The sequence below is a fragment of the Schistocerca americana genome, chromosome 9, assembly GCF_021461395.2.
Source record: "Schistocerca americana isolate TAMUIC-IGC-003095 chromosome 9, iqSchAmer2.1, whole genome shotgun sequence".
NCBI lineage: Eukaryota > Metazoa > Arthropoda > Insecta > Orthoptera > Acrididae > Schistocerca > Schistocerca americana.
In genome coordinates, this window is record NC_060127.1 from 195,244,933 (window position 1) to 195,266,721 (window position 21,789).

General features: G+C 46.1%; 1 protein-coding gene across 1 annotated transcript in view; it reads right to left on the reverse strand.

The window, feature by feature from the left end:
• Window positions 1-21,789, reverse strand: part of LOC124551179 (UTP--glucose-1-phosphate uridylyltransferase-like) — an 89,322-nt gene that overhangs the window by 35,908 nt on the left and 31,625 nt on the right. The window contains exons 2-5 of the mRNA XM_047126168.1: window positions 14,483-14,719; window positions 14,018-14,200; window positions 7,281-7,486; window positions 7,121-7,196 (exon numbers count right to left, since the gene is read on the reverse strand). Of these exons, the coding sequence (XP_046982124.1) occupies window positions 7,121-7,196; window positions 7,281-7,486; window positions 14,018-14,200; window positions 14,483-14,719 (702 nt within the window). The remainder of the gene's footprint in view (window positions 1-7,120; window positions 7,197-7,280; window positions 7,487-14,017; window positions 14,201-14,482; window positions 14,720-21,789) is intronic.

Here is a 21,789-nt window from a genome sequence, read left to right on the forward strand (position 1 = left end):
CACGCCCGACGCGCGACGCCTTCACCAGTTCCACCTACCGGCGATGTTTGCTGCTGCACGCCGGCTGCAGCTTCACAGCTCAGCCACGGTCTTCGACAGTCTTCTTTACTCTTAGTCAGCTTTCGACTGTTCGCTCACGCAGGAGCCTCCCACTGGCGCGACGCTCTCTGTGGTAGGTGGACTACTTTGCTGTTCGTGCTTTCTTCGCAACGCTTGAAGTAAAGTACACATTAAGTAAAACTTATGTTTACTGTATTTACGTGTTTGCTAATCATTTCCTCTCGTGTCTAGCTTCCCATCAACCACAGCTGTTGCATTACTCTATAGCCCACTTCTCTTTAGCGGTATCTACAAAGTAGTACAAAACACTTCTCCTATATACTGCCTTATTTCTGTTGTCAAGTGGCCACCGACGTCACATTCTGGTATGCCTTGGCCTGTTCATAGTAAAGATTGCTGTTGATGGCTGGCGGTACGGTAGTGTACCGCCTACGTCCCTGTGACGGGTAACTGGTAGGCAACAGCTTGTACTAAGGGGTAACGTTTCCCTACAGTGAGACGTCGGTGCTGCACGGTGGTTCTCTTGTGGCTGCTTGTTTATACTCTTGGCCCTGGGTCACGTGGACCTGCTGGTTGGCGAACACGTGCTACCAACCCGGCTCGGATCGCTGGCAGCCATGCCATACGTAGCCTGTAGCCATCTTCCCTGTTCACGCTGCTGGAACGTTTAATTATTTCGTAGCCCACTTTTCTCCACAGTTGTATCCACGGCTACCGAGCTAGCACAGTGATTTCTCTCAAGTTCAGCCGCGTGTCAGCCGATGTTTGGGTGCAGCTGATTTGCTGTGTTGGCCCTGACGGGTCTGACTCACGTACGCTAAACAGTTTTGCGGTTTCGCCACCACGGACTTGGCCGCACTCTGGTCGAAATTGGTAAACGCCTTGAGAGCAGAGAGCATCTACAGAAAGCTTCGTGGGCCTCAACACATTAGCATCCCTGTATCACAGGACTACGTATGACTGTAGCAGCACAGGAAATCGGCAGTAGCCAAACACCGTCAGGGATGCTGCCGAACCAGCAGTTTTCCATAAGTGCGTGAGCCTGCTCAACGTCTTTGGATGCAGCGGTAGTGTAACTCCATCTTTTGCAAGTGGAATGGGACTGCGACTGCTCGAAGACTGGAAGAAAATGGATGCCAACAGCCATAATTTTATTTAAGAATGTTTCGTTAGAGGTATGAAAGGTCAACGAGCACCTAGAGGAAATCTACAGAAACCAGTTGGATATTATGGTCTCTGTAATAGCTGTGTGTTTAGGGGCCTAAAGACGATGCCAATGAGCCTCCGAAACTGGCAGCTAAATAATATTATTAAATAAAATTATGGCTGTTGGTATCTATTTTCTTCAATTTAAACAAGAGACGCCACCGGAATGATTGAAGACCCTAACAGTACGAACGGGGAGGGTGGCTACAAGCTGCCGAAGGCTTGTCTGCCGGTGATCCAAGTCTGTGGCGCCGCTTGTGTTGGCCAGCCAGCAGCTCCACGAGACACGGGTTGGGCAGCGTGAGAGCAAACGAGCACAGGACGGTGTCGACGTCCTGCGACAGGAAACCACTGATCTGGCTACGAGCTGGTGGCAGCCTACTGCTTAGCAACACAGGCGACTGCGTGCCCTGCAGCCATCCAAAACTTTACTACGAATTGGCCGATAACGTTCAGAAAACTGACTCGGTCGTCACCCGGCAACCTAACTAAGGTGGTATGTATAAGTCAGAGGATCAGTCTAGTCGCCCTGAAGAGGACCGCTACAAACATGTTTTAAGAACGAAAACATGTCCCAAAACATAGTCCAAACATATTTGTTATCCGCGCTATTACTATTTATCACAAACCTCGAGTTTCACGTCACAAACTAGCCAGTACAGACATACTCGCATAACGTTTTCGTGTGCGTGTGTCGCATTAATACAGTCGAGTAGTGCACAAGATTATGTCCATTAGTAGTCGTCTCTATGACGTTTTTAGCATTTCACAATGACGCGGTGTAATAACCGACAGAAGTATGTGAAATGTATTCGCAGTTGCGAATACAAACAACCGTCAGCTTGTAGTGCCCCCAGAATTTTACGAAACTCTGGAGACACTTGTGTTCCAGCCGTTTCGAACACGTGTTACTTTAAAGCAGGGCGTAAGGATGAGCATGGGATACTGCACCCATTTATTGTTTGTGCTGGCGAAACTGGAAGAGACATAGTTCGTCGGCGCTGGCAAATGTTCAGCGCGACCTGCCAAGAATAAACGCATCCGGCCCGGCTGCAAAGAGTAACGTAGCTTTGTATTGTTGAAAAACAAATGGTGTGACTCGAGATAGTGACTGTTTTAGTAGACGTTGAACTGGATAGCCAGCCACGATAAAAGCTTATGTACTAATTGTGTTCAAAAGTGTGTAATTAACTGGTCTTGGGTGCCCGGTAATGTGTGGGTTTACGTCATAAAGTTTAGTTGTTTTTTTGTACAAAGTGGAAATAAATATGTTCTGGTGCATTGAATGATATTCCACGAGTAGCGTATTTTTAAATAAGAAGAGAGTGAGAGAGCGAGAGAGTGAAAATCTCCCCTTCCTAGCAGTGAAATCTTCGGAGAAGCGTCCGGTGCTAGCAGAAGACATCGGCGCTGCACGAAAGCAGAACCAGCATTCTTCAACAAGTGAGTCCATGAAAACGCTGTATAGAGACAGCTTAACATTAGACCGGCCCACCGCAACAAGCATAGGGGAAGGAAGACAGTGAAAAGTAGCGTGCGTATCCGAAGGCACGTTGCACCGTCCTTGTTATCATAGGCTCTGCAGTGGTGTATTTATCTGGCGATACCAGGCGGCGACTTACTAAAAGATCCTGCCGTGTGTACGAGTGACACAGGCTGTGACGCAGGAACGGAGTTGACGTATTTCCCTTATACAGCTGTGGTTGCTTCTATTCGCAACTGAAAAAAGCATTTTGCGTATTTCAGAACGGCTGTAGTCGCTGCAATGCCTGGATACGCATGCCTTGGAAGCGTAAATACTTGGTTTACAGAAAATATTGGATGTATTAGTTACGTGGAGATCAAGAAGGGTAGCAGAAGGAAAGGAAAGACTGAAGACAGCATCAAACCAGTCAAAGGACTGATGTTAATAAAAAGAATTATTACGTCTCGACTTCGGACGAAGTGCGACCGTCCGCGCGTTTGTAATCGTCTGTCCCAGTAGAAGGATTTGCAGCTTGTTACTCTGACCTTAGAAACTAATCATAAATAGGTGGAGTCATAAAGAACGTGCTGCTGGAGTTAAACAGTAGCCCACTTCAGACGTGGACTAAGCGCTGTACAAGCCAAACTGGCATACAATAGAAAATTTAACGTTTGTACTGCACCATAAAAACACGTCACAGAAAGCTGCGTGTAGCAGCTCCACGGCATTGGTAATGTTGCCAACAGACTCAGCTGTGAACGCCCACAATCCTTGCGGGACGGTGCGAATATCGACAACGCCAACACATCAGTGACTTGGTGGTCTGTCCTAAGAACTTGGCACACCCAAATCCTCGTTATACAGAATTTTAACAGCTGACTTGCGCACATTTATCCCTAAAAATTGAGATTTGCCAACAAATATTGTTTACTGACTTGTCAAAAAGAATGCAGTTTGTAAATGAATTTCTCTTATCCTCAGAACAACCCAATTTCCGCAAGAAATTCATTTTGACGTCAGTGGCTTTATCAATAAACAGAACTGCCGTATTTGGGTCGCAGAACAGCTAGAAATTATCGACAGAAAGCCCCTCCACGAGCAACGTGTTACAGTGTGGTGTGCGGTAATGTCGTACCGTGTGTTTGCCCCGTTTCTTTTTGAAAATACAGAAGAACGACTGCCACTGTCCGTGCTCCACGTTAAAAAGTTGTCTGAGACAATGATTGGCTGTGGGAACCAATTAACTGTGGCTTCGGGAAGACTGCACTTCCTGCTTGCTCCACCACGGCACTTGTTTAACAGATGTTTCCTGGTCGGCTCATTCTCATAACAGAAACACTACTTGCCTGCCGAGATAGCCGAATCTCTCGACCCATAATTTTTTCTTCTGGATTTCCCTAAAGACTAGTGTCTACAGCGATAAATCGCGGGCACCCGCTATCCTCGAAGACAGCACTAACATGGTACCCAGCGAACTTTGATAAGAACTGCCCTCTGCCAGCCACTTAAATGTGATTTTCAGAGTAGAACTGTTGCAGATGGTCATGCAACGTGCTGTGCTAAGGATTCGTTACTTTCAAAACCTGAGTAGTGGACATACGCATGATTTTGTCCTTCATAAATAAACCCATGACTGTGTGTTGTAAATAACTGTGGACAAGGCGGTTGTAACAGGATTATTAAACGAATTATGTGTTGAAACTTTCCTGGGAGATAAAAACTGCGTGCGGACGGGGATGTGAAGCTGGGACCTTTGCCTTTCGCGGGCAAGTGCTGTACCAGAAGCTACCCAAGCACGAGTCACGATTCGATCTCACAGCTTTACGTGGAGAATACGACGGTCGTTCAGTAAGCGATGCAACACATTTTTCGTCGGCCAGTTTCGCTCGGAAGAATGAGAAATTTGTTTCGGGACGCCGTGGGCTACTCCTGTGTCAGCCTCTATATTTTCATGAAGCTCCGACGTATGGCGGCGCTATACGTAGCCATCAAAACGGCGTCTGTAGCGGGGGTGCGTTCCAAGCAGAGAGCCGTCACTGGGTTTCTTTTTGCTGGAAACCATACCGCTCGCCGTATGCCTAAGGAGACCTGGCAGTGAACAAAAGCACGGTGAGTCTTACGGCGAGTCGACTCTCATGATCACAACGAGGTCGTCGCACACAGCGCTGGCTCCTGCAATGTTGGAACGTGCGGACGCCATCATTCGAGGTCATCGGCAGACCACAGACACCTCGCCGTTCAATTGCCCGTCTCCGTTCGCAGTGCTGCGCTTCCGAGAGAAGCACCAAAAACTTCATTGGACTGTTCTTCCTCATCCACCCTACAGCCCGGATCTCGCACGTTCCGACCCCCATCTCTTTGGCTATGTTAACGATGCACTCCGCGGGAAGCAGTACGTGGGTGACGCGGAGCTTACTGACGCAGCAAGAAGTTGGCTCCAACGTCGACCAGTGGAGTGTTGCTGTGTGGGAATAAAGGCTCCTCCAGTAAGGTTGAGTAAGGCCGTCGCTTTGAACGGAGATTATGTTGAAAAATGCGGTTTTATGGCCAAAAAGTGTGGGGCTGTATTGGAATCCCGAATGAAACCAACTTTCTTTCGGAAGAAAGTGTTGTACTACTTACTGAACGCCGCTCGTACAGGGTGTTTCAAAAATGACCGGTATATTTGAAACGGCAATAAAAACTAAACGAGCAGCGATAGAAATACACCGTTTGTTGCAATATGCTTGGGACAACAGTACATTTTCAGGCGGACAAACTTTCGAAATTACAGTAGTTACAATTTTCAACAACAGATGGCGCTGCAAGTGATGTGAAAGATATAGAAGACAACGCAGTCTGTGGGTGCGCCATTCTGTACGTCGTCTTTCTGCTGTAAGCGTGTGCTGTTCACAACGTGCAAGTGTCCTGTGGACAACATGGTTTATTCCTTAGAACAGAGGATTTTTCTGGTGTTGGAATTCCACCTCCTAGAACACAGTGTTGTTGCAACAAGACGAAGTTTTCAACGGAGGTTTAATGTAACCAAAGGACCGAAAAGCGATACAATAAAGGATCTGTTTGAAAAATTTCAACGGACTGGGAACGTGACGGATGAACGTGCTGGAAAGGTAGGGCGACCGCGTACGGAAACCACAGAGGGCAACGCGCAGCTAGTGCAGCAGGTGATCCAACAGCAGCCTCGGGTTTCCGTTCGCCGTGTTGCAGCTGCGGTCCAAATGACGCCAACGTCCACGTATCGTCTCATGCGCCAGAGTTTACACCTCTATCCATACAAAATTCAAACGCGGCAACCCCTCAGCGCCGCTACCATTGCTGCACGAGAGACATTTGCTAACGATATAGTGCACAGGATTGATGACGGCGATATGCATGTGGGCAGCATTTGGTTTACTGACGAAGCTTATTTTTACCTGGACGGCTTCGTCATAAACAGAACTGGCGCATATGGGGAACCGAAAAGCCCGATGTTGCAGTCCCATCGTCCCTGCATCCTCAAAAAGTACTGGTCTGGGCCGCCATTTCTTCCAAAGGAATCATTGGCCCATTTTTCAGATCCGAAACGATTACTGCATCACGCTATCTGGACATTCTTCGTGAATTTGTGGCGGTACAAACTGCCTTAGACGACACTGCGAACACCTCGTGGTTTATGCAAGATGGTGCCCGGCCACATCGCACGGCCGACGTCTTTAATTTCCTGAATGAATATTTCGATGATCGTGTGATTGCTTTGGGCTATCCGAAACATACAGGAGGCGGCGTGGATTGGCCTCCCTATTCGCCAGACATGAACCCCTGTGACTTCTTTCTGTGGGGACACTTGAAAGACCAGGTGTACCGCCAGAATCCAGAAACAATTGAACAGCTGAAGCAGTACATCTCATCTGCATGTGAAGCCATTCCGCCAGACACGTTGTCAAAGGTATCGGGTAATTTCATTCAGAGACTACGCCATATTATTGCTACGCATGGTGGATATGTGGAAAATATCGTACTATAGTTTTTGCCAGACCGCAGCGCCATCTGTTGTTGACAATTGTAACTACTGTAGTTTCGAAAGTTTGTCTGCCTGAAAATGTACTGTTGTCCCAAGCATATTGTAACAAACGGTGTATTTCTATCGCTGCTCGTTTAGTTTTTATTACCGTTTCAAATATACCGGTTATTTTTGAAACACCCTGTATATGTCGTGAGTTGGGTAGCTCAAATAGTAGAGAACTTGCCGACTTGTCCTACCTTCGCGTCCCACACAGAGTTTTATTCTGCCATAAAAGTCGGAGATGAGCACACAGTCAGCTGTAGTGTGAGAATTCACTATGCGATTTGTGTTGTTGAAATGCTTAAATTATATTTGGGACAGACAGAATAGCGAATGGAGCACAGTACCTGGTCGATGAATTTCCGCAGGAGACCAGAACTCTGGAAGCTTTCGTAGAAGTCTCCGTGACCGGGCGGGTACCACCTGCAACGGAGGAAACGCAGTGAGTATAGCGGGCAACAGCTGGTCCCACACGGCGAGCGGGCAGAGGCGAGTGGCGGAGCTTACGCGTCGATGTCGGCGTCCACGTCGCACGTCTTGGCGATGGGCAGCAGCGACTCGCGGTTGACGCGCGGGTAGCAGCTCTGGTTGAACGTGTGGATCTCGACCTGCAGCCCCCGGTACTTGCGGATCACCTTCTGCGTGTCCTCGTCCGTGTTGAACGAGTCCATCAGCACCAGCGGCACGTTCGCCTTGTACCTCTTGTTGAGGTGCTGCGAAGACAAGAGGCCACTCTCAGCTCGTGCCCAGCAAATTAAAAAAAAAAAAAAAAAGTTAGTGTACCAACAATGTAAAAAATTGGCCAGGTGGGAGTAGAACTCGCGCACTGTGGGTTTCGTAAAAACTTAATTATTTATGCAGGGTGATTTTTTTCACCTTGTCCAAACTCTAGGGGTTGATCGATGACAAGATACGGAACAACAAAAGTCTAACGAACTTATGTCCGGAAATGCATGGTTTCCATGCTACAGACCATTTATTCGATCAATTGATAGAGCAATTTAGAGAAGCATACAGAATTTGTATTTATGCCAAATGGTGTAAGATGTGCTCATCGATACTACGATTTTAGGCAGGGTAGATACAGACCACTGTGGTACAATTATTAGAGCCTCACTAGTAATCACACAGTCCTTCTCAGACACACAGCCGTAGGCCATCCTAGAAAGTGGCCTCACGTCCAGTGAAGTCTCCAACTCAGGGTACCAAAAAATATAGGCTTGTTCGCAAGTTGCACAAAGAGAGAGAGAGGTGGCAGTGCAAATGTCAGTATGATTATTGTTTACGTTTTAGATGGCAGTCGTTGGCTAGACTCTATTACGTTTTGGACATTTCAGGATGGCGAACAACTTGCGTACCGCTTTGGGATACACAAGAAGAGACTATGAAATTGCTACCAGTAGTGTACAACAAACCCAAGGTGGCCAACATTACACAGCTGTTGCTTCGCCGGAGCATCGGAATGGTGACGGCGCTTCACAATCTGCGTTTGACGACGGATGGGAGGTGCCGTTGTCGCGCTTGCTAGCGCACATACTCGGAGTTCCAGGACCATCCGCTGCTAGTGACCACTCATTGGGGGCCTCATTAGAAAGTGAATCGGGCCCACCTAGTATTCCGCAGTTACAGTGTGTGCTGAAAACGGTCTCCATGTGCCTCAAAGCATGCGTGGACGCACGGGTTGAGATCCGGTGAACGAGCAGGCCGTGCAACTGGACCTCCTCATACGATCCATCGACCAGGAAAGACACGACTGAGACGCGTCCGGACGTTAAAGGCGAAGTGGGCTGGAGCACCGTCATGTAGCAGCCACATCACCTTTCGAATCATCAATGGCACTTCTTCCAGCAGGAGTGGAAAAGTCACCCGCCAGAAACGCCGATGGTTCCGGCCTGTTAGGCGACTGGTCCCAAAATACGGCCGCTAATTACCCGGCCCACACATTCCGGCTGCACCGAGGCTGATGATTCGCTGTCACCACACCGTGGGGGTTCTGCATGGTATCCCACAGACGACTGTTATGGATATTGGAGGTACCACTCCGTGTAAAGCTGGTCTCGCCTGTGAGTAAGATGCAAGTCACAAATCCCGGAATCGTGGTTGCCTGGTGAAGAAACCAGTGACGAAACTGCTGCCACTGTGGAAAGTCTGTCGCTAGTAAGCCCTCCACCCACTGTAAGAGATACGGGTAGTAACCATTGCCTTCGAGAATGCTTCAAACGGTTCGTATGGCTTACCCTGTACTGGCGGGCCAGCTGGCTGGTACTGACACGGCGGTCACCTTCCACAGTGTTAATCACATTTTCCTCCAGAGTCTGCTGTCCGAACACTTCGGGTACGTCCTTCATGATTTCCTGCTTCCTGAAACGACCCTGTCTCAGACAAACGGCGAAACACTGTTGCAAACACTGAATACTGCGGTCGCTGTCGGCGGGGATAGGTAGGTCTCCTGATACAACCTTGCTGCCCACGCCCGTTGCCGTCTGTAAGGTAAACACCATATCGGCAACCCCTCGATTCGAATGTGGGACCATTGTGTACAACGCTGAATCACATGCACTGCAAGGTGAGTCAGCAAGAGAAGTGGATTGGACACAACATTACCAATTTCTATGGCAGGAGAGGGCGCTACGGCACGATGTATCAGGAACAGTACCACCCTCTACGAGGAAACCACGCATAACTGTGGCCGCATGGTACAGCACATATTAGACCGCAGTTTCTGTAACAACGTATGATTCAATAAATGGTCTCCAGCATGGAAACCATGCATTTCCGGACACGCGTCCATTACACCTCTCATCGATCAATCCCTAGAGTTTGTACAAATGGTTCAAATGGCTCTGAGCACTATGGGACTCAACATCTGAGGTCACCAGTCCCGTAGAACTTAGAACTACTTAAATCTAAGGACATAACACACATCCATGCCCGAGGCAGGATTCGAACCTGCGACCGTAGCAGTCGCGCGGTTCCGCACTGAAGCGCCTAGAACCGAGAGTTTGTACACGGTGGAAAAACATCACCCAGTATTTCATCCATCCCGGCAGCCGAGACTCTCGACGATTTTTACCTGTTATCGACTCTGGTAACGGCAAGACATCGATCCCGGGAATTCCTCGACTTCCGACAATGTTTTGATTTCAAATTTGAAGTCAAATAACAAATGACGAAAGAAATATTTTTTTCGTGCGATATAATTACACATTAACAATTATCTGATTTTTTTATTGCACTTCTACTGCGAAGCCTTGCTTCTTGCCAAATTGTAGGCCACGGGAAGTACCCTACAGGTTTTGATGAGTGAGTGACATAAACAGCTGTATCCTTTCACTGCAATGGTTTAGAAGCTTACATTTATTACATGGCCAAGGGACTATAGACTTTAGTATGTTACATAAATTTAAGAATGACATGTCAAAAATGGTTCAAATGGCTCTGAGCACTATGGGAGTTAACATCTTGGGTAATCGGTCCCCTATAACTTAGAACTACTTAAACCTAACTAACCTAAGGACATCACACACATCCATGCCCGAGGCAGGATTCGAACCTGCGACCGTAGCAGCAGCGCGGTTCCAGACTGAAGCGCCTAGAACCGCTCGGCCACTCCGGCAGGCCCACGAAGAACAATGAGTGGGTAAGACATGTATATCATGAAGGCACTGAGAGGAAAGGAGAAATTGAGGTGTGCTAATTCGTACTGCAATGTAAGAGAATATGTACCAGGAAGTGTCAGAGAGCTATGTTTGTTTTCCGTGTGATTCGTTGGCCAAAATAAGAAGTACTATGTAACTCGAATGTGTGCGTCTTCTGTGGACGCTAAACATTTTGGTAGAATGGAAAGTTTTTTCTTAGTCCTAGACATTCGTGTAATGTATATGACAGGAAATTTTCTGTGGTGGAACGGGTAACTAGAAGAGCTGATAGCGTGTGTATGGTGAAATAACACGCTATGTGATCAAAAATATTCCCGACACCTGGCTGAAAATGACTTGCGAGTTCCTGGCGCCCTCCATCAGTAATGCTGGAATTCAATATGGTGATGGCCCACTCTCAGCCTTGATGACAGCTTCCACTCTCGCAAGCATGTTCAATCAGGTGCTGGAAGCTTTCTTGGGGAATGGCAGCCCAGTCTTCACGGTGTGTGCTGCATTGAGGAGAGGTATCGATATCGGTCGGTGAGGCCTGGCACGAAGTCGGCGTTCCAAAACATCCCGAAGGTGTTCTGTAGGATTCAGATCAGGACTCTGTGCAGGCCAGTCCATTACACGGATGCTATTGTCATGTAACCACTCCGTTACAGGCCGTGCATTATGAAAACGTGCTCAATCGTGTTGAAAGATGCAGTCGCCATCCCCGAATTGCTCTTCAACAGTGGGAAGCAAGAAGGTGCTTAAAACATCAATGTAGGCCTGTGTTGTGATAGTGCTACGGAAAACAACAAGGGCTGAAAGCCCCCTCCATGGCAGACACTACCACTCCATAACACCATCAACTCCGAATCTTACTGTTGGCACTACACGCGCTAGGAGATGACGTTCATCGGCCATTCGTCGTACCCACACCCTGCCATCGGATCGCCACATTGTGTACCGTCATTCTTCACTCCAGACAACGTTCTTCCACTGCTCAATCGACCAATGTTTACGCTCCTTACCAAGCGAGGCGTGGTTTGACATTTCCCGGCGTGATGTGCGGCTTATGAGCAACCGCTCGACCATGAAGTCCACGTTTTCTCACCTCTCGCCTAACTGTCATAGTACTTGCAGTGGATCCTGATACAGCTCGGAACTCCTGTGTGATGGTCTGGATAGATGTCTGCCTATTACACATTACGACCCTTTTCAACTGTCGGCGGTCTCTGTCAGTCAACAGACGACGTCGGCGTGTACGTTTTTGTGCTGTTCGTGTACCTTCACGTTTCCGCTTCACTATCACATTGGAAACAGTGGACCTAGGGATGTTTAGGAGTGTGGAAATCTCGCGTACAGACGTATGACACAAGTGACGCCCAATCACCTGACCACGTTCGAAGTCTGTGAGTTCCGCGAAACGACCCATTCTGATCTCTCACGATGTATAACGACTACTGAGGTCGCAGATATGGAGTACCTGGCAGTAGGTGGCAGCACAATGCACCTAATATGAAAAACGTATTTTTTGGCGGTGTCCGGAATGTTTTGATCACATAGTGTATTACGAAATGATTGCAAGTGCTTTCAGAACTTGCAAGTTCACCATAATGCTAAAAGAAATTGAAGATATGTAAAAGTTCTCTAGGTGATAGCCAACATGCTATAGGAACGGGTCGAACGAATCACAAGGCAGACATGTTCCAAAACGCCAGAAGGTCTAGTTCCATACATGTTGCTTTATGCATTCTGAACATAGTAAATTACATTTAGGTGTTGTGGCTTTTGGAGACATAGGAGGATTACAGAGTACATTCGACCTTGTATTTCAGGAAGTGTCTGTCGTTCCTCATTTTAAAAAGTCTTACACTGGACCGGTGGCTAATTGCAGGAACAAAATGCACGACATTCAACGTTTACCTGATTATATTCCGCACGAATTTAGGTATTACTCTGACGTATTTGACAAAATGGCCTATACGTAACACTGCTGCTGCTGACAAGGGAACCTCCCCATCGCACCCCCCTCAGATTTAGTTATAAGTTGGCACAGTGGATAGGCCTTGAAAAACTGAACACAGATCAATCGAGAAAACAGAAAGAAGTTGTGTGGAACTATGAAAAAATATGCAAAATATACAAACTGAGTAGTCCATGCACAAGATAGGTAACATCAAGAATATTGTAAACTCAGTAGCGCCGTGGTCCTGTGGTTAGCGTGAGCAGCTACTGAACGGGAGGTCCTTGGTTCAAGTCTTCCTTCAAGTGAAAAGTTTACTATCTTTATTTTCGCAAAGTTATGATCTGTCCGTTCGTTGATTGACGACTCTGTTCACTGCAATAAGTTTAGTGTCTGTGTTTTGCGACCGCACCACAAACCGTGCGATTAGTAGATTAAAGGACGTGCCTCTAAAATGGGAACCGAAAACATTTGATCGCAAGGTCATAGGTCAACCGATTACTCCACAGCAAAACACGTCTGATATATTCTATACGACACTGGTGACGGCATGTGCGTCACATGACAGGAATATGTTGTCGACCCATCTAACTTGTACATGTGGCGAATGGGTAAAAAGATTATTCTACCTTGCCCGATTTAGGTTTTCTTGTGGATGTGATAAACACTCCCAAAAAAGTGATGAAAACATAAGAGTTTGTCACATAAACTGAAAATAAAAAATTAAACTTTCACTCGAGGGAAGACTTGAACCACGGACCTCTCATTCCGCAGCTACTCACGCTAACCACAGGACCACGGTGCTACTGAGCTCAGACTAGTCTTGATGTTGCCTATCTTGCACATCGACTACTCAGTTTGTATATTTTGCTTATTTTTCATAGTTCCACACAACTTCTTCCTGTTTTCTCGATTGATCTGTGTTTAGTTTTTCAAGGCCTATCCACTGTGCCAACTTATAACTAAATCCTAGGGGGGTACGATGGGGAGGTTCCCTTGTGAGGAAGATCAATGAAACAATTTTTTATGTACTTTGATTGGCGTTACAATACTGTGAAAATGTATGAGTACACGAAAACAGTTTAAAACAGTACTAAAAACATAACTATGTGTATGAATTACTTCCTTAGGAAAAGAACCTTTTTCCAAGATTTTGGATTTTTTCTTCAAAGGGATTGCAAAACTTAACAACTGATTAATGGAAAAATATCCATTTCATTCCGTTCTTTAACCACTGTACATTCCATATACTCACACAATCAATCACAGAAGCTTTTCCTTAGTTATTGAAAACTTTTGGTGTGAGGTCCTTCCAAAAATGACTGTATCAGCGGTGTGACCGATATTAATGTATGGCGCTGAAACACGAAGCTCAGCAAGAAAGAAGATGGAGTACAGAATTTTGATCTTCGAAAACAAGAAAAATCTTTGGATCAGTCGGTGACAGAAAATGGAATTTCGAAAAGGAAAAACACAGAAATCCAGACACCGTGATAAAGGGCAGAGCAACTGAATGGATGGAAGAAAGGATGGTGAAGCCTACCACAAGTGAGTAGACCTCTCAGGTGACAGAATACGACTGGATGGATGGAGTGAAGAAAGACGTGGAGACCCTGGGAGCCCACGAGGACACGTAGTGTGCGACTCACCTCTATCTGCTGGACGGTGAGGTCCAGGAAGGTGAGGTCGTTTCGGACGGCGATGACGGACTTGGGCCCCCTGCAGCCCATGGAGGTGCCCAGGCCTCCGTTCAGCTTCACCACCACCAGCTTGCCCAGCATCTCGTGGATCACGTCAGCAGACGGCTGCGACAGCGTGCTGTAGTCCCGTACCTGCAATGCGCCACATTTTATTGGCATCAGGGAACTCCGAGATCTAGTATCCCCCCAACTGAGATGTAAATAGACATGGAGCAGACGCTGGGACAGGCAAGGAATGTTGGCTGCGCCCTTTTGAGAGGAACTTCTTCCACTATCAATAAATTTAGATTTAACTGTGAAGTTCCTACTAAGGCAAATGGCAAATTGTGTGATGGAGATGGGGTGAGGGGGGCGTGCTTTATAGTACGTTACTTCTTGTGGGGAGATTGTCGGGGGAGGGCGACGAGTACTTACAGCGTCCTGCGGCAGCTTCTGGATCTTCTCCCAGTCTATGGAGGGTCCGTCCTCGCTGAGGAAACGCTCGAACAGTTTCTCGAAGCCATCGAACTGCTTGCGGAAGCTGGAGCGCCGCGCCTCTGGAGCCGTTTCCAGCAGCCTCTCCAGCTCGCTCTGGAAGTGGACTAGCGCGTCCTTCTTGGTCATCTCCTTGAACTCCTGGGAGCCCGACGGCACCCTCTGGTGGCCGCGAACCTGCGCGAATAAAAAGAAAAGTAAACAAACGTCACAACACTTGCAATCGTATCGGCACGGATACCGGGTGTCAGTAACCAGCTCAGATCTCTCTTGAGTGTGACTAATTATACTTTGAAAAGGCCTGTTACGTGCACAGGTATGCGGTGGTTCAAAAAGAAAGAACAGATTTCAGTTATTTATTACAGACAAAGTATAAAAGACGGAAACACACTGCGCATGTTACTGGATAGAGGAAGGTTCAAAGTTTCATGTTCGACAGACACTATACCATAGATTCAACTTGAGCACCGCGCATTACTCGAGAAATGTAAACGGGACTCCATTTCATTCCACATAAGAATCAACAGGTCCCTGTTTGTAATATCTGAAGAAATACGAGTACTTCAAGCCAAGACATTATTTAAATATTCATTTTGAATTGATCGGTTTCAGAAATACGTTGCTGTCATTTTCGTATCTGCAAGTTATGCATAAGAATGCTGATGTTAGACTAAAATAAATTACACATATACACTGAGGCGAGAAAAGTCATGGGTTGAGTCCTAATATCGTGCCGGACATCCACTGCAGCAACTCGATGGAGCACGCACTCAACAGGTCGCTGGAAGTCCTCTGCAGAGATACCGAGCCATGCTGCTTCTGTGGCCGTCCACAGTTGCAAAAGTGTTGACATGGCGCATCGGTCTTTTGGAACACCGATGGCCTCCAGTTAGCCGAACATAAGCATTGTCAGTCAGTGAGCATGTCGGTTGGACCAGAAGAGCCAGTCCATTCCATGTGAACGCAGCCCACAGCCTTATGGAGCCACCTACTGCTTGCACAGTGCCCTGTTGACAGTTTGGGTCCGTGGCCTCGTGGAGGCTGCGCTACATTGGATCAGGCCACGGTTCTTCTGCAGTCCGGGTCCAGTCGACAGGGTCACGAGCCCAGGGCAGGCGCTGCAGGCAGAGTCGTCTGTCAGGGCGAAGGCACTCGAATCGGTCCTCTGCTGCCATAGCCGACTAACGCCACAGATTTCGCCACTCTGTCCTAACGGATTCGTTCGCCGTACGGCCCACATTGACTTCTGCAGTTATTTCACACAGTGTTGCTTGTCTGTCAGCACTGACAACTCTATGCAGACGGCCTTGCTCTCGGTCGCCAAGTACAAGGTATCGGCTACTGCGTTGCCCGTGGTGAGAGGTAATGCCCGAAGTGTGGTATTCCTGGCACACTCTTGACACTGTGGATCTCGGAATATGGGATTCCCTGAGGCCTTGCCTGTCAATTCCCATCGTGCGGCCATGATCGCGTCGGATGAATGACCTCAGAGTGCAAACGACAGCTTCGCCAATGCCTTTTACACGTTGTGTACTTACTGTAGCCGGGAGATGATTTAATCACAGATCCGAAGATGGCAATAGAGAATTGCTGAAAACCGTAATATCTACGAATCTTGGCAGTTGAAAATCTCTTCAGCGTTCATAATACTACAGATCGGCCCCCCTGCTGACGATGAGGCTGTGGTATCTTTCCATTTCGCATCCCCACAAATTCTTACACCCACATGTACGTGCGAATAGAGCGAGTGCGATTGTGAGTCACTGGTAGTGTAGTCATAAAATACTACGTATTCTTTTACAAGGAAGACATTGAAAAGTTTCCATCTCGGCTATTGCTTATACGTATTTACTTTAGTGAAACTCGGACAATTGCCCATTTTCAGACTTACAGGCCATTTTCATGTGCTCTTGATGCCAAAATGTGGTAATACTAGCTGATTACTTAAGAGTGTTCTCAGAACTCTTTTACTCGCTGTTAAATAATCGTATAACATTACATGTTTGCACCAAAGGTATACGGAAATGGTGTGCAAGCCGGAAACTGGCAGTCGTACGAGTTTCAATAAAGCCACAGCCGAGGTGGGAACATTGCAGCTTCTTTCAACTAATACAGGGTGGACATTAATAAAACCGACAAGCTGCAGTGAGGCATAGCTGACTGGAAATGCAGGAAAACAGGTCCTACGAGCACGAGTCCGGAAATGCGTCGCCGCCACGGTAGATGGCGCTGACGAATGAAAGTTCCTCTGACCACGTGGCGTGTGCTCATTGCGTGCGGTAGCAAAAAAAGTACCCCCGCAGACACTAACCACATTACACATTTCAAGCCCTTTCTGGGAGTTTTATTGTCATAGGTCATTTCTGTGGTGTCACCGCCAGACACTACACTTGCTAGGTGGCCGCGGTCCGTTAGTATACGTCGGACCCGCGTGTCGCCACTGTCAGTGATAGCAGACCGAGCGCCACCACACGGCAGGTCTAGAGAGACTTACTAGCACTCGCCCCTGTTGGACAGCCGACTTTGCAAGGAAAGGTTCACTGACAAATACGCTCTCTTTTGCCGAGACGATAATTAGTATAGCCTTCAGCTACATTTGCTACGACCTAGCAAGGCGCCATAGCTTTAATAATTAATAGTGTGAAGCATGTATCATCAAGAGCGATGTTCTACAATTATGGATTAAAGTTAAGTGTTCCAGAAGCTACGTACTTTTCTTTATAGCATTCATTACGTATCCTGTTTCAGACCTCACGCCAGCCTGCGTGAGTTTAAGCACGTGCCTTTCGGCTTCCTCTCATTGTGTCTAGGCTGTCTTGTCTAGACACAACACTTTCAGAAAGACGAACGTGCAGGGACTGTGCGTACGCCAGATTTGGAGGACCGGGTTCTGCAGTATATTGAAGACGAATCCTGGTACAAGCTACAGGCAGGTGCGCCGCCGACACGGCGCAAGCCAAAGTACGATCATGTGTATCCCGCGTGACACACGCTGCTACCTCTATCACGTGCAACGAGTGCAAGGATTATCAGCAGCGGATTTGCCTCTACAAGAGGGATGTTGTAGATGGTTTTTGCTCCAGACCATCACAATTATGAGATTTATGTCATCATTCCTCTTTACCCAACTGGCATCATCAATCTGCATAATCGTCAGCTGTGGGCTACAGACAATCCTCCGTGTCGGCAAGGGCACGTGGCAACGACGTACTTGCGCCGGTGGTTTTCCGCAACGCCTTTGCGGAGGAAATTCCTGGAATCCCGTGGTGGCCACTTTGAACATCTGTTGTGATATGGGCGCGACGCAGCTCTGTACAGTTTCTGCGTCACGAAACACCACCCCACTTCCGTACTACAGCTCGCCGACACCTCAACATCATCTTCCCCGGACGATGGATAGGGCGCGGAAGCCCTGCTATATCACCGGGCTTAAACTGTCTGGATTTTTACCTCTGAGGCATTTAAAATGTGTTGTGCGGACCCTTCAACAGCGTATTCACTACACCCAGTGTTGCCAATTTAGCGACTTTGTCGCTAGAAATGGCGACTTTTGCCTTCGCCTTAGCGACAAAAAAAACTTTTTAGCGACAAAAATTATTTGGCGACTTATCTGGCGACTTTTGGAGCACTGACGACTTTTGAAGTACAAATCAAAACTATTTTGGGCCAGTATTTTCATTAACAAAACTAAGATTTTAACTATAGAATGGGTACTACACTGACTTTGTTCTTAGCAGATCATGTAGTATTGTTCAGCATTTAGTAAACCTGAATGTGGGAATTGTCTACAGAGTAAGTAAACCTTGACTATAGAACAATTCGTTATTCATTATCCACTAGCCTCTTATCGTCGACAGCATATCGATCTATAATTCTTCAACTTTTCAACTCCCTTTATTTTTCGAATTGACAAAAAACATACGTAATATTAAGTATAATAAAATACATTTCTATCAAAACCTCTAATTTTTCGAAATGTTAACTAGCAGTCAAATTATTACCACATGGGCAGTGGTAACGCAAGAACAATTCGGTGGGAGTAACTCAGACATTATTACTTTTTAAACAATGAACAATAGGACTGATATCGAGTTACCGAGTGAGTAGATTGTTTCATGACCTCTAGTTTGCCTGAGTTTTAATGTATTTTCAGTGATTATAAATTGGTGAAACTTGTGTTGTGGTGGCTTACATAATGGATTTGCCGCAGAAGAAGAAGCAGTACGCTCAAAAATATCGGGATGTGTGGGAAGCAGAACCTGAATTCAATGGGTGACTGAAACCAATCGTTGGAGACTTATCCAAGGCAAGATGTCAAGTATGTGCAACAGAGTTTTATGCTAAATTGAATGATATTAGAAAGCATACGAAAACTATTAAGCATAAACAAAAAATTGATTTAAAAAAAAAACACAAACCACCTTACCTGTGAAAATTGTTCCGAAAACTACAGTTAGAATAGCAAGCAGAGCGGAAGGCGCCCATTCTTTATTTATTGCTGAACATTGTTCTATTTTAGCTGTAGATAATTAAGGAATACTGTGCAAGAAGGTGTTTTCCAGTGATGAGGGCGCTAAAAACATGCAATTACATGGTACAAAGTGCACTAACATTATAACTGAAGTTTTGGCTCCATATTTTACACAATCATTGGTTGAAAATATAGGTAACCAAAAATACAGTGTACTAATAGATGAATCCACAGATGTAACAATATCCAAAATGCTAGGTATCGTTATACGGTACCATAGCGTAAACAACCAAACCATTAGATCAGCATTTCTCAAACTCGCTGTAGTAAAAACTGCAGATGCAAGAAATCTGGCTGCTGTTCTTGTGAATTCTTTGAAGGATCTCAACCGTCCATACGCTAATATGGTAAGAATTGGCACAGATAATGATTCTGCAATGGTTGGAATAAACAATGTGCTTTTCGAACAACTCAAGAGAGAATATGGTTTGAAGCATTTGCTATTGATCCGTTGCATTTGTCACTCTCTTCAGATTGCAGTTTCGCACACCTCAGTGAATACCATACCTAGAAACATAGAGTTTATTGTACGGGAAACCTGCAATTCGTTCTCCATTTCACCCAAAAGACAGGACAGGATAAAAAGGTTTATGAGACAATAAATTGTGGAAAACAGTCACTAAAAATTTTGAAGGTCTGTGCAACACGTCGGCTTTCAATTGAACCAGCAATACGAAGAATTCTGGAGCAGTGGGCAGAACTAAAGCTACATTTTTCACTTGCCATGGTTCAAGACAATTGTTACACTGCCGATCTTTTGTACAAGATGTATTGTGAGGACTCAAATCATCTTTACATGTTTTACCTTAAATATGCTTTAAAAGACGTACAAATAGCAATAAAAGCTTTTGAAGGAGAAGACAATGACCCAACTAAATTACTAGATACACTTGTATTTGTCATGCAGTCACTCGGACAAAACATAGTTTTTCCAACTGTTGATTTGTTGACAACACCAGTTCCAAGCGAATGTATGTACGCAAATCCGAACCTTGGCTTTATGTTTGAACAGAAATTGTCTGAGTCAAGTTTGTCTGAAGAAAATAAAGTTTATTTGAAGAAGAGATGCATTCAGTTTAGTCTGAGACTCGTAAAAGAAATTCAACTGCCAAGTAACGTTACGACCTTGAAAAAAATGTCAATTCTGAATGTCGAAGAAACACTAAAAGTGAATAAAAATAATGCTGTAGCGGATGTAGCCAAAGAATTGGGTTTTAGTGACGATTTCATAGACGGTATGCTGCAAGAATGGCATAATATCAACTTCATTAGGTGGAATAACGCCACTGTTTGATTTTGGAGTGAGGTTTTGCAGTATAAAAATGCTGCAGGGGAGAATCCTTTTTCTTTGATTTCACAGCTAGCAATGACTGTTCTATGCCTACAGCATTCAAATGCAGAAGTAGAAAGAATATTCAGTTCTATGAACATTATAAAAACCAAACATCGTAACAAATTATCGTTAAAGACAATGAATGCCTTGATCATATTGAGAGACCAGCTGAAGAAACAAAATAAAGATTGTGCATCTTTTGACATACCGTCACACGTATTGGAGCTTATTGGAACGAACAAAAGTTTCTCTTTTGCGACAAAACCAGTCGAACTGCAACATCATCTTCTGGCGACGTTCAACCCTCTACATCAATTACAGTTCTGTCAGAGCATGAAACAGAAGAGTTATTCGGTCTTCTGAGTGACGATGATGAAAAGCTCACATACCGGTATATATATATTTTGTAACCTAATTTGAGTTCTTGCTTTCTTTTGTTACAAATATAGTTGTATATTTCTAGTACATTTGACACTGTGATTGAAACAACAATTTATGTGTTGTGTCAATTATGATAACATGTTTAATTAAACGTTAGCGTATTTTATATGTATGTTGTTGCAAGCGATGCGTCATTTAATTAAGACAACATAGCAATTACGTATGAGACAATTGTTATTAATATTTTATTCCCCCCCCTCCCCCCCCCCCCCCCAACTGGCTTATTGCACCATTCACAGCACTAAATTTTCAGTACACCCCTAGTAAAATCAGTTTTAGCGACTTTCTAGCGACTTTTGATATTGAATCTAGCGACTCGGGTTTTTTAGAGTTGGCAACACTGACTACACCTGAGACTCCGGAACGTCCGAAAGAGTGCACGCGTGCACTGCACCCCACGGAGGCAGCTTTGAACTTGTGTTGTGACGTTGATGCTGTGCAGCCCCGTACTGTGTTCCGGGACGATTTGTTGTCGTTGCACGCGCACCTTCCACTTCCGGACGCGTGCTCGTAGCACCTTTTCTCCTCAATTTCCAGTCAGGAATCCGTCCCTACGGTTTGGCGGTTTTATACCTGTTCACCCTGCACGAGGCTGTGTTTTCCTACACGTCCGCAATCTTCAGTGAAGATGCACAATATCGTTCGACCTCCGCGTAGGTGGCTTTGGGGATGAGTGTGGGTGGGCCAGGCAGCGCGCCGAGGTGGTCCGTGTCCTGACGGCGCAGTGCCGAGCGAGCAGCAGACCCGGGGTTCGACTCCTAGCCCGCCCCACGTCTTCACTCGTCGCAGCCGAATCCGCATTAAAGTCACGATGCAGCTAATATCATCAGTTCTTTCCCCTCCCCTTTCTCTCCCTTCCACCTTCAATTTATGTAATAACTAATACATTTTAACTGACGATGTTTCTGTCACACATTCGTTGGCTACAACTAATTTACAGGA